Source organism: Taudactylus pleione, unplaced genomic scaffold (assembly GCF_031769625.1).
Source record: "Taudactylus pleione unplaced genomic scaffold, aTauple2 ptg000959l, whole genome shotgun sequence".
NCBI lineage: Eukaryota > Metazoa > Chordata > Amphibia > Anura > Myobatrachidae > Taudactylus > Taudactylus pleione.
The window spans coordinates 6,890,096-6,916,574 of record NW_028285360.1 but is presented as its reverse complement, the minus strand read 5'-3'; the positions used below and the strand labels follow the sequence as shown (position 1 = coordinate 6,916,574).

The 26,479-nt window shown below is 44.2% G+C and overlaps 1 protein-coding gene across 5 annotated transcripts in view; it reads right to left on the bottom strand.

Annotated features, from left to right (window-relative positions):
- PTPRU (protein tyrosine phosphatase receptor type U) overlaps nucleotides 1-12,812 on the bottom strand; it is a 133,366-nt gene extending 120,554 nt beyond the window's left edge. For 4 of the 5 annotated variants that reach the window (XM_088459977.1, XM_088459979.1, XM_088459980.1 and 1 more), the window contains exon 1: nucleotides 12,620-12,811. In XM_088459977.1, coding sequence (XP_088316103.1) covers nucleotides 12,620-12,692 — 73 coding nt within the window. In that variant the 5' untranslated portion in view covers nucleotides 12,693-12,811. Of the gene's footprint in view, nucleotides 1-12,619 lie in introns of all 5 variants that reach the window. The other variant, XM_088459978.1, reaches the window with a different exon arrangement.
- Between the last annotated feature and the right edge of the window lie 13,667 nt (nucleotides 12,813-26,479).

The window sequence follows — 26,479 nt, the reverse complement described above, 5'->3', positions numbered from 1 at the left end:
TTCTGCCAGTCACTGCTGAAGAAACACTTGTGGTTGGCCAGCAGGTGACCTGGCTGACCAAACCTAAATATTCCTGTTTCGCCCAGTGAGTCTTAGGGTGGGCACTACAGATATGAGCTTTCTCTGGGATAGTTTCCACAATATGTCCAAATTTTTTTGTTTCATAATCAGTTAGTCATGGTCCTGTAGTTATTCTGCACAGTCCTACCTCCCAATTTAGGCATGGCACTCACGATTTCAGGTCTTTGTCCTAACGTCCCATACATGTTCAGCTTAGTCCCTTGGTGAGAAAGTTGGGAGGTGCGTCATGCACCATCCATTTGTACGAGATCCATTGAAAGGGTGCCCGGAGCTTGGAAACGCTGTATATACCCCGTGTGGGATGTAGCATACACTAATGTGATCTTGCTCCCGTCTCAAGTTGGGAAGTCGCCTATTGTCTATCACTGCCATAGAGCTTACTTTCCTGAATGTCCAAGAGACTCCCAAATTCCAGGGAGTGCACCAAAACTCCTGGGAGAGCAGATCTCATCCACTTCAGAGATCCATGAGGACGGCAGTAAGCATCACAAAATTGTCTGAAAAGTCTGTGATTTCTCTGGTGTTAACCACTACATAAGTTGTATGAAGCAGTGACAAAGCCTTTTTGACTTATCGCTAGATAAATAAAGACCTATAGCTACAAAAAAAACCATGAATTGAGGGCCTGATTCACTACGGATCGCTATTCCGATGGAAGCTGCGACTATGCACGCAGACCTGCTGTGAAAATATGCTAATGATTGCAATCGCAAAGCCAGCATAGATACGCTCAAAGCCAGCATAGAGATGCCCACTACCGCTATCTCACATCCGTAAGACCTCGCAGTCCTGCGTATACATCAGTACCATCGAGTAACATCGGCCCCTCACGCACAATTACAGCAGCCCTAACCTGACTCATAACACACAGCGAGTACTCAAACTGCAAATGCGTCACAGTGGCTAATTTATGCACGCCCAAGTAACAGCGTTCAAACGGACTGGCATGCCTGCGTTTCTCTGATCACTTCCACGTCACCACCCCCAAACGCTGACGTCCTGTCAATCACTCTGCGATGGCTTTTTTTCTGCGTGCGTGATCACAGAGTGATCACAATGCTATCTCATGTATGCGCACTGCAATGCACCATCGACCAATCTGCGTACGCGGTTGCAATTGCAATCCATGCTGAATCAGGCCCTGAGTTCTATAAACATACAAGCAATAGAATACATCAAAAGTCAGTCATTGCAACCCCTCACCCATAATCTGCTGTATTGTTTTTACAGCTTGACTGTAACAACTAGACCTCCATATCCCCCATGTACACATTGTTGGATATTTACGTCTGAATTATCATAATTTTAATATATCACATTTTTTGCCACCTTGGATTTTTTCCCCCCACAATTTGCATGGTAGGTTATTGTCCTACATCTTGGCGTAGTTCCATACCAGGAACACACCTATGATACTATCTCTATTTACTCCAAGATTATTACATAATGGAATTGGTCCTTAGTTATATTCCTAAATGGAAATCACTGTATTCAATGTTTCAAGAAACCGACAGACATTGGGAATTCAACTAAATGTCTAAAGCTGGGTACACACTAGGAGAACGGATCGGCCAGATGGCGATTAGCAAGTGCATACACACTTACCAATCGTCGGCCCGATGTGTCGTGTCTGACGTCAAAACTGGGCGGGTATTTACATGTGCCCACCCAGTTGTGATGTGAGTCACCAGCGGCCTGTGTAGCATGTGTATGGGCAGGTCGTCTGACCGTTCGTACACACAGCACAATGTGCCGATATAGCTGCAGATATATCTGCTATCGGCTGTGCTGCACAGCCGAGGCGATGCGATATGTCTATGAACAACATAGTTCAAAGATATATTGCTAGTACATGCCCGCGGACGCGCCAACGATATATTGACCATTCAATTGAATGCCGGACATATAGGCCAGTGTGTACCCAGCATAAGGCCTTTCTTTGTGGTGTAGAGGGTGAGTACCTTTTTCAAGAAGAATTTGGAATACCTACCCATTTATGACTGGTACACACTATGCTGTTCTCAAGGTTGTTTCAAGAGAGGAGGGAGCCCGTGTGCAGTCTCCGTCACGGGCCCCCTCCTCTTAGTCCGGCGGCCGGCAGCGCACTGAGCACAGCGCGGTCAGGGAGGCACTGATAGACTCTGGGCACTAGCTGATTGACCCTAAACACATATAAGAAAGACAACATACTGAATTTATCAATGCACATAGTAGAAAGAGGAAATACCTCACTTTAATTTCCATCCTAATACCTAGCTCAGAGCACCTCCTTCATTCATTTCAACTTTTATGTATTTCCCTATAGGTTTAGCTTCATTCATGATTCAAGTCAATCAAAAGAGAGAACATTGGGACCCTGTTTATTTATCGTAACCATATATCCCCACATTTGGGAATGCATCATTTGGAGGCAGGTGTGGCTGAAGCACAATGGGGGTGTGGCCATGTTATAGAGGGCTTTTTAGCAAATAACCACCAGGCAAGATACTGGTTTGGGGCATATTCCTCTTTTTGTTTGACAAAGCAAAAAAAACACAAAAAAGGGTTAGTTTACTTAGGGGCTATCATCGACTACTGGCAGTATCAGACTGGGGCATCAAGCGTGGGAATGCAGTGGTAGAGGCCCATGCTGAAGTGGTGTGGTCAGTCAGCACAGGGGGTGTGGCCAGCCACCACAGAGACTTGGCCAACCATTAGAAAACATAGGGGGGGATGTATCAAAGCTTGGAGACAGAGAAAGTGGAGAGAGATAAAGGGCTTTACACTGCTTTCGCATATTCACAGAAGGGGTCACCATGGAGAAATCTCAGATTTCTCCAGCGGTGCCCCAGCTCTGTATCAGGATTGCTTCCCCATACACTAGTACGGGGAGACAGATTCATAGAATCACAGAAAGCTCAGCTTTCCATTTCACTTCTACAAAAACATTCGCCATCTCAGGATTGCGAAAGCAGCGTTGTTAGGGGAGAAGAGCAGCGAAGATTGCTGTCTTCCTGCCTTTGCCCTGTTCTCTCCGACCCTTCTGCGACAGCAGCCAATCAGATATGCCGGGTCACCTCCTCCTGACTGGCCGCTGACAAAGCCAGTGCCCCCCCCCTGCTCTGCCCTACCCCTGCCGCCATTAGTAAGTTGACCTGACTTATGCCAGGTCAGCACCTATCAACTGTCGATGCTCCCTGCTGCCGTTGCTATGTCTTGGTAAGGTGTGACCCCACATATGCATATGCCGGATCATCACCTCTTAACTAGAGGTGAGCGGTAAAACCGAACCGCTAAACTCTACTGCCCCCCGCTTCCCCAACGCACTATCCTACACTCGACGCAGCACTGATGTCAGGCTACCTGACCGCCAGCACTTGCGCACAAGGCGAGAGCCTTACCGATTCCAGAGGACTGCAGAAGAAGACTGCATCGCCGGAGCCCTGGATACCGGATTGTATCACATAAAAGGTACGTATACATTAATTGCTACTTAGCCAAGCTGTATATCGCATGTAAGTGATGCAATATATAGTAAAAAGTAACAATTTAATGACACAGATCTACATGAATAGACCCCAGTGAACCAACAAATCAGCTTCTAGCACAGGTGTAAAATGACAGTTAGAAGCTGATGGTTGGTACTTTAGGCCTGATTAAGAGATGAACGCAATGGCGATTATGGACACATATCGAGCGACTGTGTGCCAATGTGCATGCGTATAAGTAGCACTGCGCATGCGCAGCGATCACATTCGCACAGAGGATCCACTTATTTTTTATAGCTACATTCTTAGTTTGCAATACTGTATGCTATATTTTAAATGTTATTTTCACACAAGAAAATACTAAATCTGCTAACCCAACAGCTAATTTTGATTGCCAGGACGAGTCTTGGTGCAGGTTGAGTCTCCCATATCCAAATATTCCGAAACACAGATTTTTTTTTAGCATGACTGAGATAATGAAACCCTTATGATGGTTCAATGTACACAAACTTTATTTAAGGCACACAATTATTACAAATATTGTATAAAATTACCTGCGGGTGTATTTGAAACATAAATGCATTCTGTGTTTAGATTTGGGTCCCCTCCTTATGGTATGCAAATATTCCAAAATACTGAAAAATCTGATATTCAAAATACCCTTGGACCCAAGCATTTTGGATTAGGGAGACTCAACCTGTATAGTTTCTATAGAAACAAACCAAGCACCCATGTGCATCCATGTTCCTGCTTCACCAGGTAACTGACCCTCTAATAGAGAAACAATGGATAATTCAAGAGCACAGTCTTGAACCAGACATTAGAGGTGGGGATGGGGCCTCCCAATAAGTGTGATCCCCTGGGAATTTTCCCTGTACCCATTTGGGCCGTCCAACTATGCCCACTGGGCCCCAGACCCAGTTTGCCTAATGGATGTTCTACATGCCCCATTTTGACCTACAAATTCAATGCATATTACGTTGAAATGGGCATATTTGCACAGAGATAGGTGCAAATGGGATTTGTGGTATGGAGAGTGTACTTTTGCATATTTGTAAAATTATCTTTAGTGTCTCTTCTAGATCTTTATACTCATAGTTTTTAGAATGTACATCATACTTGCTGACTGTGTGACTGTTTGAATGTGTCATCATGGCCCCTTGCCCCAAGACAATGGCATCATTACCAACATTGTGATGGGGGGGGACACGGCCATGATGATGCCAGACTGCCCATTTCACTCAGGACATAGATGGCCACGGGCGGGTGGTGGTAGGCCATGGGAGACTTGCCCACTGTATCAAATGTCTGGAGGCGTCACTGAGATTTTGGAGACTCCCGGACATTCTGGGAGAGTAGGCAACTACAGATGTGTCCATATACAAGTCACCTCCATGTGCTACAAGTTCCAATAAACAAAACGAGTAAGCGTCTTGTGAATCGGTAGCACCGAGCGTCTTTTCGTGCAACTTTTTATCTTCAAATGAGTCTTATTTGCAAAGCAAGTAGGACGCACAAGCAGCTTCTGCTGATTAAAATGATATGCGGCATGTCTATATTCTGTGTGCGACTGCGGGTGTATCTGCATGCAAAATGCTGTGTTACAGTGTTAGTGACTGAGACACTGTAACGTAGCATTTCGCATGCAGATACACCCGCAGTTGCACACAGAATATAAGCATGCTGCATATCATTTTAATCAGCATGTGGAGGTAAAAAGTCACATGAAAAGACGCACAGTCACTACCGAGTCATGCCACAGCATGGCGTGACTAAGTGCAAGGAAGTAAGATGGATGTGAACACATCTGTATGATGTACTTTACAGTTTACTAGATCACCACACACCACCTAGAAGTGTTACCTAACTCACCTAGTATAGAAAGGGGGAGACTAAATTAGCAGTAAGGTTTAGTCAGCACAGTGTGCAGCTGCACGTATCGCAGGTAATAACAGCAGGAAACCCCTGCTTGTTTCTGACTGCACCTCTATAACCCCCGAATTACATGCGTATTAAGAGAATGCGAGGTTCCGATGGAAACTTGTGACTAACTGAATCTCCCCAAAGTATGTTATTTACACATCTTTTTTGTTAGGTCATTACAGCAAATGAGTGTAGACAAAACAGAAACAACATTACCAGGTCAACTGTCTGCTATTATTCTCAAACACAGATCTGGTTGATTCACTCACCTCTGTAGTAAACAGAATGTGAAGTTGAATAAAGAATATCTACTTTGTACTCAGGCGATATCACCACCTTCCCCTTCCCCCTTCCATTTACTGCACAGACATTGCCCCAGTTCCCACAATAGGGGGGATTTTACTGGGCTATAGACTGCAGGATTAGCAGAGTCCCTATTGTTTCCCGAAGCGTCTGGTCCATCTAGCTGAAGAGTCAGCGGGATCACTGGGAGCAGACAATATTAACCTCTTCCCCTCTATTTGCTTTCAATGACAAGTCTCTGTTTTATACCTGGCATATACTGTGAGGAGGTAGGATAGCCAGCTGTCATCTTGGTTGAAAGCATTTAAGAGTTAATAATATACAAACACTGACCATTTTGTAACCCGAAATCACCTGCAGTATTAATGTATTGCTATACTAGTTCATTTCTTCTCAATTGCTCGCTACCACTACAAACTGAAAGGTTCTCCCTTGGTAATGCTGCACCCTGTCTGCTGGACTGGCTCTGCACCTTAAGCTCCTCCATTTCCTATTAACCCTCAGTTCCCCTCTTGTAAACTCCAACACATCCTGTTCTACACTAACCTTTGTTATATCTGCAACCTGCGGCTATTAAATCCACTCCAGTGTCTCTCCGCTAAGAATGTAACCTATTATCTACATTCAGCAACTTCTTTATATCCTGTACTTCTATACAACTGCCCTGGCCCCAAGCATACTGTTACTGTATCATTAGCACTGGGCCTGGTGATTTTGTTCTCTATTAACACCCTACACTTCCTTCTGTTCACATTGTAACCTTCTGGTGTATCCTTCTTCAGCCTCCTAGTGCCATGTGCCTGTTTAAACAAGTTGTAGGATGCAAAGACTTGTTATTAACAGGATTTTGACAATAGTGCACTGTGTGTGCAGGACGAGAGGAATTCCGTGTAATCGCCAGCATTAATCGTCTGACAATGGGAGAAGTCTATGCCTTACACAACAGTTGGTTTAAGGAATTTTAGGCACACTGCATGGATCTGTTCACAACAAAAAGAATTCACTGGTAATACAATATATTAACATGGATAACATAATAATACTACTACATATACTGCAAATGTGCCAAACAGGTAAGTAGAGTATACTACAGGTACACACTGTACACTGACATTTTCCAGCAACATTTTCCTGGCTATAAATTGTAATCCGATGACTTCAAGTAACTATAACACAGCTATACAGGGGCTACCACTGACCAAGGCATGTGAAAACTGTGGTGTATATTTAATCCACACATTGCTGCTAATCATCCCATGTTACACAACAGTAGAATACAGTCATTTTACCAGAATGTGATTTAGGGATTTTTACAAGTTGTAATTAACACTGTGTGATTCCATGCAGGTCGCTGCACAAATATCTCATTGAAAATGCATCATTAATCCTTATGACGGCCATAAGAAACCGCACTAGCTGTCCCTATTTGAAAGCATGTTGTATTTTCATTGCAGCACATTCCAGTGGAAATGGGCTGTTGGTGTTCGTTTTTTTTCCTCTTACAGTGATTTCATGGATTAAAACTCAGTAAGGCCACCTGCACTGCCAATGCTGTTATCATGCAATGACTTGTATAGAACTGCCATAGATGTAAGACAGAATCCACGAAGATACTCTAAATTTACAATCTATTACACACATTGGTCATTAGGGTAACGGACCTTCTTGTCTAGTCATAATGAGTACAATGATGAAAGGGGATCAGGCAGTCATAAAGACATTTCCAAAGTCACACTGAACAGAAAGAGGGCTTTGATCTCTTTAGGAAAGGCGGTTAATCATGGGAAAATGTTAATTGTGTTGTGGTCCAGAGTCACATTTTGATATGTCACTGCCTGAACAAACATATATAACAAGTGTCAGTGCAACATTGTAATGGCTTACTTTTAAATGCATCTAATAAAAAAATAAATTAGTTTTTGAAACAACATATATACCTAACCTGTATATATATATAATCCTTTCTCTCCATATAACGTCTGCAATAAATTCCATATAACTACAACTTCTATTTCTCCACACAACCTGTTACCTACAAGAAGTTCTCCCTACAACTCCTTATATATCACTGCTTCTCTTACACATCTTATCTCTATATAACTAATTCTTTAACTCATACTATTTCCCTATATAACTGTTTCTCTTTCTCATCCTATCTCTCTGCGGGGCCTATTTATCAACATCTTCGGCCCTGATGATCATGCAGTAATAACATGCATGATTTATCCATTGTAGCTATATTAGAAAGGGCCAACGCAGGAGATAATGCATTAGTGTCAGGATTAAAGCACACCGCCGTCACTATATAAAGCATACTGAGATTGTGATTCTGCTATTTATCAAGCTTGGAAAATGAAAAGTTTTCCAACAAATCCTTTCTCTGTATACTTCCGTTGTTGTGATCAGTGGAGAAATGAAAGAGTTTTGCATTCCCCGGGACAGATGCTTATGGGGTTGCCAGCATAAATCACCCCCAAAAAAATCATACACAATTGCTGCGATATGTAGTGATAAGGAATGTTAATTTCCGGGCCATATTGACATAATATGAATCTAAAACACTGTTTTTTTAATACCCACTATCTCTCCATATAACGTCTTCTCTAACTCCTCCTTTCTCTATAGGGGGATGATGTATCGAGCATTATAAAGAGTGGAGGAGTGGACCAGTAGAGAAGTTTCCCATAGCAATTAATAAGCTTCGACCTATCATTTTATAGACTGTACTTGATAAATGCTACCTCAAAGTTGTTTGGTTGTTATGGGCAACTTCTCTACTCTTTTCACTGCTTGGTACATCAACACCTATATAATTTCTTCTCTAACCCAGTGGGTGAAGTATCAAACATTGGGAAGAGATAAAGTGGAGAGAGATAAAGTACCAACCAAACAGCTTCTGCAATTTTACAGAATGTGCTTGAAAATGGTAGCTAGAAGCTGATTGGTTGGTACTTTATCTCTATCCACTTTATCTTTCTCTAAGATTTGATATCTCCATCAAAGTATCACTATAAGGGGAGATATATCAAGCCTTGGAGAGAGATAAAGTTAAGTAGTTGTGCAAAGCAGCCAATCAGCTCTATCTGTCATTTCAAACACTGTGTTGGATGACTATAAGTTAGAAGCTGATTGGTTGTCTTGAGCACCTTCTCCACTTTATTTCTCTCCAAGGATTGATATCATATACCTGCTTCCACTACACCTCCTACCTCTCCATATAACTGCTTCCACTACTATTGCCACCTCTCCATATAACTGCTTCCACAACTCCTCTCACCATTCCATATAACTGCTTCCACAACTCCTCCCACCTCTCCATATAACTGCTTCCACTACACCTCCTACCTCTCCATATAACTGCTTCCACTACTTCTCCCACCTCTCCATATAACTGCTTCCACTACACCTCCTACCTCTCCATATAACTGCTTTCACTACACCTCCTACCTCTCCATATAACTGCTTCCACTACTATTCCCACCTCTCCATATAACTGCTTCCACAACTCCTCCCACCTTTCCATATAACGGCTTGCACAAGTCTTCTCACCTTTCCATATAACGGCTTCCACAACTCCTCCCACCTCTCCATATAACTGCTTCCACTACACCTCCCACCTCTCCATATAACGGCTTCCACAACTCCTCCCACCTCTCCATATAACTGCTTCCACAACTCCTCCCACCTCTCCATATAACTGCTTCCACTACACCTCCCACCTCTCCATATAACGGCTTCCACAACTCCTCCCACCTCTCCATATAACGGCTTCCACAACTCCTCCCACCTCTCCATATAACGGCTTCCACAACTCCTCCCACCTCTCCATATAACTGCTTACACAGCTTCTCCCACCTCTCCATATAACTGCTTCCACTACACCTCCTACCTCTCCATATAACTGCTTCCACAACTCCTCCCCCCTCTCCATATAACTGCTTCCACTACTATTCCCACCTCTCCATATAACTGCTTCCACAACTCCTCCCACCTTTCCATATAACGGCTTCCACAACTCCTCTCACCTTTCCATACAATGGCTTCCACAACTCCTCCCACCTCTCCATATAACTGCTTCCACTACACCTCCCACCTCTCCATATAACGGCTTCCACAACTCCTCCCACCTCTCCATATAACGGCTTCCACAACTCCTCCCACCTCTCAATATAACTGCTTACACAGCTTCTCCCACCTCTCCATATAACTGCTTCCACTACACCTCCTACCTCTCCATATAACTGCTTCCACAACTCCTCCCACCTCTCCATATAATTGCTTCCACAACTCCTCCCACCTCTCCATATAACTGCTTCCACTACACCTCCTACCTCTCCATATAACTGCTTCCACAACTCCTCCCACCTCTCCATATAACGGCTTCCACAACTCCTCCCACGTCTCCATATAACTGTTCCACTACACCTCCCACCTCTCCATATAACGGCTTCCGCTACACCTCCTACCTCTCCATATAACTGTTTCCACTACACCTCCCACCTCTCCATATAACGGCTTCCACTACACCTCCTACCTCTCCATATAACTGTTTCCACTACACCTCCTACCTCTCCATATAACTGCTTCCACAACTCCTCCCACCTCTCCATATAACTGCTTCCACAACTCCTCCCACCTCTCCATATAACTGCTTCCACTACACCTCCTACCTCTCCATATAACTGCTTCCACAACTCCTCCCACCTCTCCATATAACGGCTTCCACAACTCCTCCCACGTCTCCATATAACTGTTCCACTACACCTCCCACCTCTCCATATAACGGCTTCCGCTACACCTCCTACCTCTCCATATAACTGTTTCCACTACACCTCCCACCTCTCCATATAACGGCTTCCACTACACCTCCTACCTATTCATATAACTGCTTCCAATAGTTCATTATTTCTCCCTATTACTGCTCTGTACATTTTCTCCTTATTCTACATATCACTGCTCCTTTTAAATTCTCCTGTGTCACTATATATTCAGATACCATGAAAATCTCCTTTATCTGTCCCTACAGATCTGTGAGATAGACTGTATTCATGTGTCAGCAAAAACAAGTTCTATAAATTAGTAATAGGTTAGCAGCTAATTACCGAATTAAACTAATAAAAAAAAAAAAACTTACAGAAAAGCCTTTACTCTCTCTGTATATTCATTAACTCAAATTTAACAGGTCGTCTGAATAAGATTTCATGTATACATGCACATACCCCTCCTCTATCCACTTATAATAACATCAAAGGGAGGTATGTTAAACCGTAAATAGCAAAGAGGAAAGGGATTATGGAAATAAAGGTGTGGAGGAGGGGAAGGTATTTTAGAAAAGAAGAAAAATGTGAGGAAGAGAAGGAGTCGGTGAAGTGGGAAGGGTGATAAGAAGTTACTGGACTTGTTACTGTAGGGTAACATAGAAATCACTGGCGGGGTGGGAAAGGACACAGAGAGCTATAGGAGGTGCATTACTGGTGGTCAGAGATGAGTGATACTGAGAGGAGAGAGGGACTGACATATAACACTGGGGGGAGAGAATGGAAAGAGATAAGAAGGTAATGCAGTGCATGTTTATGGGTGAAGATAGCCTGGGGAGATGGATTCCACAGACGTATAATGAGGAAAGATTAAAGGTATTACAGAATATAAGGGGTGAGAAGTAAGAACGCAGGAAACTAAATAAGGGTACAACTCTGATCATTAAAAAGGTGGGATATAAATAATGACACATGAGGATGCCAAAAGGAAATCAGAGGGGAACATGAGAATGAAGGAAGAGAGAGATGTGCTGCAGATGGACCACGAGTGTGGGTGGCAAACTGGACTGCTACGCAATGCATCCATTGGAGGCTAGATGGGGGAGATCATGAGGAGTGCTATGGGAATAACAAAATAGATGAGCGAAAGGGGGAAATGGACGTTACAAAAAATGCCTATATAAAGTATGTTTTACATGTTACTATAAGGATGATACATGGTACCGTTACTAAAAATGCCCATGAGCCTATAGAAAGTGTTTTATAGGTAACTATAAGATACACGGTACCATTACTAAAAATGTCCATAAGCCTATTTATTAGGTCATTATTAAGATACATTGTACCATGTAATATAAAATGCTTAAAATTGATTTCTGTTATCTGCTGATAAATCAGAGGCACTCAGAGAACTGCAGGTGATAGAGGAGCAAAAGCTGGGCCAGAGGAGAGCAGGAGAGGCCATATAGGGTGGTGACAATATTGGTGTGGGGGCAAGAAGGTGACAGATGAATGGAAGTAAAAGATGGGAGGGGGCAGAGAACAATAGGAGTGTTAGAGTGGGACAAGGAAGGAAGAAAAAGATGAGGGGAATGGGAGTGGGTGCTGAGGGAAAAGGGGAGGGGATGGGGAAGGATTGGGGTCAGAAGAGACATTTGGGATAAGTAGAGGAATTGTATGATGTTGAGATGGAGTAAAAGAGAAGACAATGGATAATGAGCTTTTGGAAAGCAGCTGGAAATTAGGTGTATATAGTGCAATAGTGTGTGACAGACTCGGGAGCAGGTACAGAAGAAATGTACACAAGGATGGGGAAGTGGGATCTGTTAATAAAGAGTTATCTAAAAACAGAAGCGGTCATGGACAGAGAGAACAATATAAAAGGGGAGAAGTTAAAGTGAAACTCATTTGGGGTAAAAGAAAAAGACTAAAGGCAGAGACGGGGAGAGAATGCAGAGGTTCAAGTAGCAAAAGAGTGATCGGGGACAGGGGGAGGTAAGAGGAGGAGTAGTGCAAGAGTAAGTGATATGGGAAGGAGGGAGGGTGAGAGCAAGTAGAGGGGAGGAACAAAAGCAACCAGTGACTGACCTGTGGGAGTCTCAGTCTCCAGGGGGAAGCACAGGGGGGCGATCAGGAGCAGTAGTGCCAGCTGGGGGTACATTTTGCTGTTCTCCACTCAGTTTCAAACTGGTCTTTTCCCCCCACCCTATAGCCCAACCTGTAGGGTTCCCCCTCTATCACGACATACTCCTCTCCCCCCTCTCATTCCTGCCTGCTCCAGCACGGGAGGAAAGTTGCAGAGTGGAGCAGAGTGTCAGACTCGCTCGGTGTATCAGGGCTGACGTCATGGGCTGCAAGTAAGAGCTACAGCACTGCCTCCTGCTGGACGGAGAAGGGACACGGAGCAATAGTGACATCTGCTGGTTGTACAGAGACCTAGCAGCCTGCCTTGCAGCTCTTCTCCAACTCAAATCTGTTATGGAACTACCAGTCTCAGGATTCATACTTCATAGCAGCTGGTAACCTGCGTTCTAATCTGAACGATAAATTGTGTTCTTTTATACTTTACGACTTGACTTTCTCCTGGGTATATTTCGTTAATGGCACAATACATATTAATAGTCATCAATTAGTATCAGATGTTACACGTCATACTCCACTGTTATAGTATTACATCGTTGGTTGGCTTTGTCCTAATCCTTCTTGCAATTATAATAATATTTCCCAGTTATATGTGAACTTTACTTCTTGGCAGTTACTACTTCGTTCCAGGGATGCAAGTACCTGTAGAAGTGTCTTCCTTGCAGGGACTATATGAACCTGTGAACGTGTAACATCCTGATCCTCATATGTAGTCAGTGACTATTCTGCAGCTCGTCCAATCTAATGTTTGGATCAAAAGATAAAACTGTCCCGTCTATCATTTGGAGATGACCATTATTCGCTTTATTATTGTGAATCAAAATATTACTTTCCCAGCTCAGACATTTATTATATATTAACATTTACTTATATACAGTAGTACCAACATGTTCTATTGCGTTTACATATACAAAACAGTATTAAAACAAGGCTGGGTAATAATAACAGACAGAGAAATTAGACATTGATACATAAGGTTAAGACTGATGCAAATTGATATAGCGTATCATATTTTGCTTAGAAATCAGTAATGACCACAGCCTGGGTTTATGATATATTGGGCAAAATTTACTTAGCGGTGGGTTCTAATCCTTAGCGGTTTGGTGGCGGTTTCTAAATGACACCAAAACTGCTGCCTAGTAATTTTATCTACTCTAAAATGTGTTTTGATGGCGGTTTTGCGGTGGTTTTGTCCTTAGTAAATTTGCGGATAGCCAAACCGCCCCCAAACTGCCAGGGTTTAGAACCCACCACTTAGTAAATTTTGCCCCTTGGGTCTATTATTACAGACTGATACATGGATTTGCTCAGCAAATGCATTAGCAAGTAGCATTTGAACAAGTCTCTGCCATATAGTTTAATGATGTGCAATACTATACAAAGGCGACTCCACAAGAAGATTTCATGTGCTAAACACTATATTCACCAGAATGGAATAAAGGCATAAATAAAGAAGTTTCATTCAGCGGAGCTCCTTAGGTGTGCAAATTAAAATGACCTGAAATACAGTATATTATATACTGTATATTACTTTTCTAATAATTACAGCTAAGCCCTTTCCTCTATGCAGGCTTAAGTAAACCAAGAAATGCATTGCACATACAAAGCGCACGCACATTGTATTTGAAAAAAAAAAAATCGTACCGTTTGTTATATGAAATAAAGGCAGCCTCGAGGTCCCCCTGCTGTCTTGAATTGTACAAAACACAAAAGAGTGTCACATGATTAGAACGCTGGGAGGACAAGTAAAAGTTTAAATTGATGAGGAGCAGCATGTGTAACCCTTACTGACCAGAGCTATTGTGTACCTCAATGGATAAAACGCATCTTCACATTCTTGTGATGTGTCCAAATTATCCAGAATAATGTGTATTTTTACGCTAGGCAAGTACATTATATCTTGGGGTTATTTGGGAAAGACAGTCCCTATTTGGGTGAGTTTATTGGCATAAATATATTTTATTGTAATATACATGAAAGAGATGGATGGAGGAGAATAAAACATCTGTGGTTTAAACATTTTCAGAGAAGAAGATGATTCTGTAGATTTAGGTTGAATAATAATTTGATGAAAAAAGGATTATTTTATAGTGTGTGTGAAGTTTTTTGATATTGACTTTATATTGTGGTAATCCAGTATCCCATTGGACACTGGATGCAATGGCATGCTGTTCTACAAGCATCTGCATGCCCAGACAGCCATGGGTATGCTGGCACCACTTGTGGTTATACACAGGGCTGCCAAGAGCTGCCACTGGCCAGGTTCTGAGAGGGGTGGGGGGGGGCAAATCCCAGGTAGACATGGCAACGCCCCCTCAAATGAAAATAAAGAAAAAACAGTTTGGCAAGCACACAGGGGGTTTACCGGTATGTTATTAAATTGCAACCACTTTACTAATATCTCCTAGGGGGTCTATTCATTATGTTAATTATAGGGGTCTGGGGCGGAGACGGCTGATCTGAAAATCAGCTGCCTCCCTGACACTTAGTACTGCCGAGTCTGAGTGGTAGTGCGCCTGTGAAAACTAGAGTACACGCAGGCACACAAAGCCCCGGCGTCTGGCAGAAGGAGCCATACAGGGACGGAGGGATCTGAAAGATTCCCACTTCACAACCTGGGAAGGAGCAGGGGTACGCAGTCAAGCTCCGTAAATGTTGTCTTTTCTGAGCTTGATGAATTTAGGTCCCCATACTAGTGCATGGGGATGCCGGGCCACATCGAGAGAGAAAGGTAAGCAGGAGATATCTGTGATATCTCCTGTGTTACCATTATGATGAATGGCCCCAACATTTATTTTTTCCAAAATTAGGTGAAAAGGTTCATTATCACTTGCTTTGCTTAAGTGATGATGAATAGACCCTAGATGAGGCTCTGTTTGCCACATATGCCCCAGTGGCACTGCTCCAACCCCACAGAGCACTAATCCCCCCCCCCCTCATATAATTAACCATCTTTTTCATTAAGGACACTTATGCAGCATGGCTAGCAGTCCATAGGAAATTGGGTAGCGACAGTGATGTGCAGTGAGGTCAATGGCTAGGGAGGCACACATGAAGATGGGTCTGAGTGCTGGAAACCTGTCTCACCCCCTACTAAATGTAACTCTCTCCTCACTATTCTAAGCTTCAGTGTCCATTAATTCTCCTACTGAATCAGTGTCTTCTCTTGCTGCTGCTGACTCAGCTCCGATCTCTAAACACTGCAGTGCACTTCCTGGTCATATAACACATTCAAGGTGTCCATCAATGCTCAAGGCACGCCCCTCACACTCAAAGGCATGCCTCTATTAGCTCTCTTTCTGTGCAGCTTACTGCTCATGGTGTGACCCCGCCCCCAGCTCTGCAAGCAGTGTCTGACTATACAGAAGCAAAGCCGAGATGTTGGGGCCTAATCATCAACCTGCAGTCCCAGTCCCACAAAGCTGAAAGTGTTAACTATAAAAATGATTACAATAAACAAATAAGATGTTTATAAGTTATAAATATCTTCTTTGTATTATTTAGAAATGTGCGCCAACCCCCATGTTTTGGTTTTGGATCTGTATTTCCATTGTGTTTTGGATCTGGATTTGGTTTTGCCAAACCCCCTTGCGTGTTTTGGTTTTGGATCTGTATTTTTTTCAAACAAATTATAAAAACAGCTGAAATCACATAATTTGGGTCTGTTTTTGTTCCTGCAGTATTATTAACCTCAATAACATTTATTTCCAGTCATTTCTAGTCAATTTTGACCACCTGGCAGCTCACAATATTGATTTCATCCAGTTTAAGCCAAAAGGTTGCATCGAGCTAGCTGGCTGACTAAGTTAAGCAACAGCAGTGGGTGGCACAAACATGTGGCAGTTCAGCTTCCAACATGGCACAGAGTGGCACTGCAGTGGTAGTCAGAATGGCACTTTAATAAAGTATACGACCCCATAGGAAGTTTAAAAAACAAAAATGTTTTCATTAATCAAGAACTAGGTCATAGCCACGAGGGAGTTGGTGCATGTTTATGGAATGAAGACAGGGAAAGGACGAACGGATTGATTAGTTTGTAAATTTATTTATTTTTAATGTTTTGATTCTGAAGAAAATGAGGGAGGATCAATGTAGGATCAAATTCTTCAGTACCTGAAAGACATCTTTTTTTATCTTTTTTTTATACATCTAATAGGAATGCAATGGCCTTGCTTGTGGAGGTGCTGCTAAATAGTACACACTGTAAACAGATGTTTACTTTGTGCTCAGGAAGGTTGTTAGGGACAATGGGAACAAGACTTGCTGTTTACATCAGAGGAAAGCAGCCTGTAGCTCTCCAGGTGAACTGCAACTCCCAGCATCCGTGCTGTTTGCAGGGCCTGCTGGAAGCTGTTTGTCAACAACGGTAGGCATGCCTCAGGTCACTTTATAAACTAAATATATAGACAGCACTGATGAGGTAAACAATTAACGTAAATAATAAGAAAATATGCCCATATGTATAAAAAATAAACAATATTTATTGAACATTAAATTGTATTCTGACACTTGTGGTCCTAAAAAATATGTAAATGAACATAATCATCATAAAAATCTACATATAATATGCCAATATTTGATAAGAATATATATAAAAATAAATAAGTTGAGATGAGATATCCACAGCAGAAATGTTGAGAAGGATTTTGTGGTTTTAAAAAGTTCCTTAGTATAGATAAATGCACAATAATCTAAGTTCTTGTTCCAATAGCCAATATTAATTGAGATGATCAATCCCACAGTCTACATAAGATGAGAACACTATTATGATTCTAATATTGTTAAAATGTAGATAACTCCGTTTAGAGAATAGAAACACAGTGTTCCATATGAATGTAGCAATAAAAGCAAGAATGTTGCTAAAGTGGTTATGGTGTTCCAGCCTTTGTTAATGAAAAAAGGTGTATAATATACTTGCCAAATTATGTTGTTGGAAAGCAGTATCAAGTACTCGGTGGCGGGCCAGATAATGTCTGGCAGCTGATAAAGCTGTCAGAATGAAATAGCCGATTCTTTTCACCTCCCTCTCCCTACCAATGGAGCCACCGGAATGATGTGCTGTGTGTGCCTCCCGATCTCTGTTTCCATCTCTCTACAGGGAGAGCTTGCAGTGGAAAGGCTTCTAGATGGAGGGGTCCGTTGTTAGTAGTGGAACTCCCAAACTCCGCGTCACGACCAGGGTTTTGCGGCGTGGAGGTCTGCTGTTCTTGCCGGTGAGGGCACTGTGGTGCGGTCCTTCTGGCGAGGGAGCTGGCACGTGGAGACTGGCATTGGTTGCGTGCAGGGGTCTGCCAGCATTGGGCCATCCTGGCAAGGGTAAGTCTAGCGGCGTCTCAGCACCACAGGTACATGGACGCGACCATCTTGCCTCAGGTCATGCGACATTGTGGGCCTATCCTGATGCATCAGGTGATCTCTCCAGCCACTCGCGCTCTGCTGCTGGGTACTTAAGGGGGTTTAGAGCTCCCTGTAGTTGCCAGTACAACGTGTTCACAGCGTAGCTGTGAGAGGGAGTTCTCTGCGCTCCTGAACCCTAGACTTGTGCTCCGGTGCTGGCCCTAGCTCCTTGTCGGCCTCTGGCTCCCTGAATAGCCTGCAACCGCTCTGCCTTGCCTTGTTCTCCGCTGAAGATCAGCCCTGCTCCTTCCACCAGACCTACACCTTAAGCTGCATGCACACGTAAAGATTTTCTGTCCAACCATCCAACTAGTTGATTGATTGGAATGAAAATCTAGTAACGTATGGAGTAACTGATGATCAGCAATTTGCTCCTAAATGCCAGAAAACAGATGAAAATGGTCGGTCAGACAAGTTTGTTAAATGTTTGATCTAAACAATTTGTTCAAACAACAGTTTTTGTCTATTTTCCGGCATTTGGGAGGAAATTGCTGATTGTCAGTTACTCCCCCATACCTTACCAGATTTTCATTCCAACCAATCAACTAGTTGGATTGTTGGACAGAAAATCCTTACATGTGTACCCAGTTTTAGTATTAAGCGCTCTACATTTTCTTTCTTCTACCAGACCCACTCCTGCCTGAACCTATCTCCTCAGTTAACCCATTCCTGCGCAGCCATCATCACTGCATTTCCGGATTTCCCTTTGGCCATCAACACAGCATTTCCGGATTTTCCTTTCAGCCATCATCACAGCATTTCCAGATTTCCCTTTCAGCCATTATCACAACATTTCTGGATTTCCCTTCAGGCCATCATCACAGCATTACCATATTTCCCTTCAGCCATTATCACGGCATTACCATATTTCCCTTCAGCCATTATCACAGCATTACCAGATTTCCCTCTCAGTCACTGTTCAGCATACCTGGATATTCACTTCACTTTCACAGCCTAATTGGACTCAGCTGATTCATCTCTGTCACTGACCTGGACATTTGTTTACTCCCATCCACCTCAGTCTCCTTCAGTTACACATAATGGGCAAAATTTACTAAGCGGCGGTTTGACGGCGGTTTCTATTCTATTCTAAACCCCAGCAGTTTGGTTGTGGTTTTTATTCTATTCTAAACCCTGGGGGTTTGGTGGTGGTTTTGCAGCGGTTTCTAAATGACAGCCCTGTTCTATTCTAAAATGTGTTTTGACTGTGGTTTGGCGGCGGTTTTGCTATCTGCAGATTTACTAAGGCCAAAACCGCTGCAAAACTGCCATCAAAGCACATTTTAGAATAGAATAGAAGAGGGCTGTCATTTAGAAACCGCTGCAAAACTGCCACCAAACCCCCGGGGTTTAGAATAGAATAGAAACCGCCAGGGTTTAGAATAGAATAGAAATTGCCGTCAGACCGCCGCTTAGTAAATTTTGCCCATTAACTCTGTCATTACTGGTCTTAGTTATATTATTGTTCATGTCTACCAACATTCACATTAAACAACCCACCTTTGAATTTTAATCTGTTTCAGTGTCTACTCCTGTTTCCAACCCAGGTCCACAACAAACACAGGTCCTAACACTCCGTCTCTGTCCTACTGTAGGGAGAACGAGCAGTGCAGATGCGCTAGCTAGAGAGGTCTGGTGTTAAATAGCGAAACTCCAGATCTCCGTCTCCATCCTTCTGCAGGGAGGGTGTGTAGTGCAAAGGCACTAACCAGGGAAATCCAATGTTAACATTGAAGCACATTAAAACACATAAAAACACACTCATGGAACGCCAGTCTGACTTTCCCTCTCTTGTGGGAGAACTACTGTATCAATCGAGGGAACGGCTTGTAATTACCGGCACTGGAACAACACGGTAGAGACACACAAGGTTGTCTGCAGTTAACCAGTATGGTGCTGTGTGGAGATTCTCAAAAGCCCTAACATGTTTCTTCCCTACTTGGATTTCATCCCTCTGAAGAAATCCCAATAGGGAAGAACCGTGAGATCGGGGCACCATCAGTGCAGAGCTTGCTCAGGAATGGCAACAGGCAGGCGTGAGTGCAACTTCACGCACAGTGAGGTGAAGACTTTTGGAGGATGGCCTGGTGTCAAGAAGGGCAGCAAAGAAGCCACTTCTCTCCAGGAAAAATATCAGGGACAGACTGATATTCTGCAAAAGGTACAGGGATTGAACTGCTGAGGACTGGGATAAAGTTATTTTCTCTGATGAATCAAATTGTTTGGGCCATCTGGAAAAACACTTGTCCAGAGAAGGACAGGTGAGCGCTACCATCAGTCCTGTGTCATGCCAACAGTAAAGCATCCTGAGACCATTTATGTGTGGGGTTGCTTCTCAGCTAAAGGAGTGGGCTCACTTACAATTTTGCCTAAGAACACAGCCATGAATAAAGAATGGTACCTTAACATCCTCCAAGAGCAACTTCTCCCAACCATCCAAGAACAGTTTGGTGATGAACAATGCCTTTTCCAGCATGATGGAGCACCTTGCCATAAGGCTAAAGTGATAACTAAATGGCTCGGGGAACAAAACATCAACTTTTTGAGTCCATGGCCAGGAACCTCCCCAGACCTTAATCCCATTGAGAACTTGTGGTCATTCCTTAAGAGTCGGATGGACAAACAAAAACCCACAAATTCTGTCAAACTCCAAGCATTGATTAGGCAAGAATGGGCGGCCATCAGTCAATATGTGGCCCAGAAGTTGATTGACAGCATGCCAGGGCGAATTGCAGAGGTCTTGAAAAAGAAGAGTCAACACTGCAAATATTGACTCTTTGCATAAACTTAATGTCATTGTCAATAAAAGCCTTTGCCACTTATGAAAACCATAGTAACATCTGACAAAAAGGTCTAAAAACACTGAAGCAGCAAACTTTGTGAAAAACAATATTTGTGTCATTCTCAAAACTTTTGGCCATGGCTGTACATACAAAGGAGGCAGGCGTTTATTGAGCTGAACCGTTATTTATAACAGCCTATCAATTCATCAGGGTCCTGGGGCAACCGGTTTGTGTTGGAGGGGCAATAAAAAAAAACTGGGTAATTTTGAAAATCTATCTTGTTTTGCCCATCCTATCAACTTGGTGGTTCAGAATTTTTTTAAAAAAATTAAAGGGGCATACAGGGGACAAATTCTGTGGCCATAAAATTTCTGGACATTTTTGGCATTCAGAAACTGCATGTCCCAGACTTCAGCAGCTATGGCAGTTTAACTTCCAACAGGGCACATCAAGAAACAAATGTTTTTATTAATCAATACAGAGGCCTGAGGGAGTTGGAGTATGTATGTAGTTGAAGGTAGGGAAAGGAAGGGTTGATTCATAGTTAATTTAATTTGAGTTTTGGATTCCGAAGCAATTTTATGCGGGAGGAAGGGACGCATTTACAAAATAATATTTTAATCATTCACATCAGTCCTTTCCCCAGTTGAGCTCTTTGTTGGTTCTGCATTTAAAAAAAAAATGAAAGGGGCATGCAGGGGATGCTGTCTGTGGCCATAAACATTTCTGGACATTTTTGGCATTCAGCAACCGCATGTCGAAGATTTCAGTGGCTGTGGCAGTTCAACTCCCAACATGGCACATCAGGAAACAAATGTTTTTATTAATCAAGACTGAGGCCTGAGGAAGTTGTGGTATGTATGTAGTTGAAGACAGGGAAAGGAAGGGTTGATTCATAGTAAATTTAATTTAAGTTTTGGATTCCGAAGCAAATTTATGAGGGAAGAGGGGAGGCATTTACTAAAAATATTTTAGTCATTCACATCAGTCCTTGCCTCATTTGAGCTCTTTGGTGGTTCCGCATTTTTTTTTATATGAAAGGGGCATGCTGGAGATGCTGACTGTGGCCATAAAAATTTCTGGACATTTTTTGCATTTAGCACCCGCATTTCAAGCCTTCAGTGACTGTGGCAGTTCAATTACCAACATGGCACATCAGTGGCATCCCTACCCGCGGTGACACCGGTGCGTTGAGGGATGCCATGTACGTGATGCTGCAGCGTGCTGCCGAAAAAGGGGCGTGGCTTCAGGGAAGGAGGGCGTGGCCTCGCATCCCGAACCCCGGCCCGTGGTTATCAATGGGGTGGTGGGGGGTGCCGGAGGTGCGGGGCAGGGCTCCGCGAACAGAATCTAGACATTACCGGCAGGGCAGTGCCGGCACCCTCACTGTGACAGGAACCGAGTGCTGCACTCTATGTTACAGTGCAGCACCCGGCTCCTGTCACCGAAGGGGGAGCCAGCACCTTGGTGTCACCCCTCGGCGGGCGATACCCGGGTGCGGCCCGCACCCTCCTTGTGATGCCACTGTGGCACATCTAGGAAAGAGAATGGCACTGCAGTGGCAGACAGGATGGCAGTTTAATAAACTATAACAATAATGTTTGTCATCCACACCAAACAACAGTCTGCAATGCCCCAAACAGCGCATAATGCAAAGAAAAGAATTGCAAGATGGAATTGTCCTTTGGCCCTCCCACTGACGGGAGTAATTACGGTGTCGCACCTGCCCATTTCAATTCTTAAATGGGTGAATTAACTATTAATGTGGCAGCACATGAAACGGAAGCTCTGGACGTGAAGGGGGCAGAGGGATTTAAAAGTCTGGTACTAAACATCTCTTATCATTGTGCTTCTTGGAAGGCTGGGAGGAAAGGAAGGAGATCATCTCCAGATACCATCATAAAATAGTCTCTCCATTTGGTTGAGTTGCATCGGACCAAACATGGCTGTTATGATCAAGGAAAGCCAAGCCCACCAGGTTGGTACAGGGTTGCCGACATTTAACTCCCTCCTTCCGGGAGGGAGCTGTCGGGCAATCACAGGGGACAGTGTCTCGGCAAAAAGGGGGCGTGTCGTGGGAGAAAGGGGGCGTGGCTATGATGATGACACGCCATTGGGGCGGGGCATGGGCGTGACAGCGCGATCGCATCATCGTAGCCCCGCCCCCTGCATCACAATGCCATTAATATCGGCATTGTGATGCAGGGGGCGGGACTACGATGACGCGATTCAGCGCAAATCGCGTCATCGCCCCCCCCCCGCTGCCGGGGTTTATGCAGGTGGGTCGCTGGGGCCGGGAGACTTGCCTACCTTTCCGGGGGGCCGGGAGCGGCACCCGATTTTCGGGAGGCTCCCGGCCGAATCGGGAGGGTAGGCAAGTATGGGTTGGTATCTACAAATTAAGGTTGAAAAATGGCATGAGTATTTAGCAAGTATACCTATTTGTGATTTTAGTTGAAATAAATACAGTATGAAACCCCCCCAAAAAAATAAGTGTCAGAGCAGCGGCAAAACGCATGGCAAAAATGCACAGTGCTTATATAGATTCACTGGGGTACAGCCTGCAGCGTCACAGTAATTATATGGATACACTGGGGTACAGCCTGCAGCGTCACAGTAATTATATGGATACACTGGGGTACAGCCTGCAGCATCACAGTGCTGGGTATCCCAGCTAGTATATAATAAGCAAAAAAGCGTGTCTGTCTGTTTGTTTGTATGTATGTGCCAAATATATAACACATTATTCCACACAAAAGTAATGCCCCTTACACATTTGCCCCCCCAGCAACTCACCTCCTGATGTTCCTCAGTAGCCTGCCGCCAGGGCCGTAGCTAGGGTAGTGCGGCCGGTGCCATCACACAGGGCACCACAGGTCAGGGGGCGCTGTTTGGGCTTGTCAAATTTCTGTTTATTATCATTCTTGCTTGTAGCTTCCTCTTATTTCATCCCCAGCATCTCCTGGCCTCTCCCATCTCTTCCCTGGCCCTTCCCCATGAAGCCATTGCCCTTTTTTGGGTGCATTATGTCCCTTTGAAAAATGTGGGGGGCGCCAATGCTCTTTCTGGCACAGGGCACCAAAAAGTCTAGTTACGGCTCTGCCTGTCGCCTCCCCCTGTGTGCCATCAGCAGCCAGCATGTGTGGATAAGGGGCCGGGCCATCAGCTAATGACAGCTGGTACATTGGCAGGCAGCGGCAGGAATGGACAGACAGCGCAAGTGCAATTAATCTGGCAACAGTCGCAAGCCAATCAGAGTTTGCGCACCGGCAGCCAGTCAGTAGTCGCCACTGCTGATTGGCCGGCTGCCCGTGAGTTTTGATTGCCTAGTGACCAGTGGCGAGTCTCTCCATGACTGCCTGCCAGTGCGCCATCTGTAATCAGCTAGCAGGCCGGCACCAAATCAACATCACTGACACCCTGGCCCTCCTCGATGGCCCTAACTGGATCGGCCCACATTGTGTGCGTGACTGGGTGCAGGGGGAGCAGTGTGCCATAGAGGCAGCTCAGGCATCATAGCAGCCGCCCTCCTTGCACCCACGGTACAGTAATTACGCCACTGTTTGCATGCGTGTTAGCAAATAGTGGGGTCTTTTTCAGGATCAATGGAATGAGTTTATAGGCGAGGACAATTAAAACAAAGGCTGCAGGTGTACTTCAGGGTTCAGTCTTCAACCCGGGCAATGCCGGGTATCCTAGCTAGTATATATATAGGGTGCAACTAGACCTGGAGCCCCAAGCTTTGACCCTTTACCCCTTTCAATCCTTCATGCATCCCACATACTCACACTCTATTTTATTAAACTTCTATATAAAGTCAAGTTCACATTAGTTTTAACATCTTGTGGCCAATCTTTCGATGGTGCACTTGCAGAAATTGTTAGACCCAGTTCTTATCATGCTGGATAATGGACACACTGTCCTTTCTTGAAACTGTCTATTTTAAGTAAATTGTACCACACCTTTGCTACAATCATCAATAAGGTTTTTCGTGTATATATATATATATATATATATATATATATCCAGATTAGTGATATACCTCTCACTTTAGTATCAGTACATGGGACTCACTAAAAGCCTCCTACAGCTCTCTGGTGCAGCTACAACTGAAAGTAATAATGAAGAGAGATAAAGTGGTGAAGTTTCCCAAAGCAACCAATCAGCTTCTATTTGTCATTTCATATCTAGATAAATGACAGAGGCTTTGGGCAACTTCTCCAATTTTTCTCTGTCCACAGCTTGCTTAATACATCACCCCCTAAATGTGTACTGTGGGCCTGATTCAGAGCCACTCGTAATCGGCCGTTCGTAAGCGGGCGCTCGTTCGCTCCGAGCGATGTTCGCACATCTGCGCATGCGTATGGGTCATAATGCGCATGCGCCAACCAGTCATTGAGGTCGGAAATCGAGCGCTCGCAAAATAGCGAGTGCCTGCTAATTTGAGTGACAGGATGAGGCGTTTGTGGGTGGTAACAGGGGAAGGTGCTTGAAAACGGGGAATGGTGATCCGACTGCAGGCGTGCCAAACGGTCAAAACGGGCATTTTAAAGGTGTGCATAATTAACAAAGCAGCGTCATCGACCACATCACTTGGTTGATTCTTAGCCTGGACTGTTCGCATGATTGCGGTAGGAAAATCCTACCACAAGCACTGCGAGCAGTTCAGATGCCTTTCGATGTACTCGATTAATCAAATAAATAGCGGAGATGACGTAGGATGCGAGCTGCCAGGGGGCGTCTTTACAAAATAGTGAGCGCATGTTTCGTTCGCTCGCTCAAACATAGAGGCGTCAACAGACCACAAAGAGCGAGCGCTCAATTTAAATAGCCGGCCCCTTTTTCTGAACGAGCGAGCGCAAATAGCATCCGGCTCTGAATCAGGCCCTGTATCCACGCTCACCGAGAGGAGGTGAGCAGGTACTAATTATCCGGACCCAGTTGTTGGAGGGGCCAGACGGGGACTTGGGTCCACCACAGGCGCGCACGCAAAGGGGGGGGGGTCAGAAAACCTAGAAACCCCCCTGGCCGCCGATTTATCGCAGCCATTGCAATCACACAGGGTGCTCCGCACTGTCCCTAGCTGTCAGCCTGTCACTTACAGTAGGCATTCTAGTGCAGCGGCCGCAGCGCTGTGCAGCTCGCCTCTCTGACTGCTGACTGTCCCAGCCCAGCAGGCAGCCAGTCTATCTCTCAGTGAGAGTGAGACAGAGAAAGGAAAGGGGGCTGACAATCTGCAGCAACATAAACATCCCGTCTGAAAATAGTATGTGGTATGTTCTGTGGGGAACAATGTGGTATATTCCGTATGGCATATTCTGTGGGGAGCAATGTGGTATAGTCTGTGTGGTATATTCTGTGGGAGAGCAATGTGGAATCTACTATCTTCTGTGGGGGACGGGACTGATGGTGTGCCTTAGAACAGATATCGGGAAAACAGCATTTGGTTTTGCTGTCCCTAATCCTATAGTTATGTTAATGTCATTTAGTCATAAGGTAGTTTTTTTGTTTGAGGCCATGCCCCTTATTGCAAGACCATGCCCATTACAGTGAGGCCACACACCCCTCTCTGACGGCACTCGATTATTTGGAACCCCACCTTTCAAAATCCTGTGTTAGCCATTGC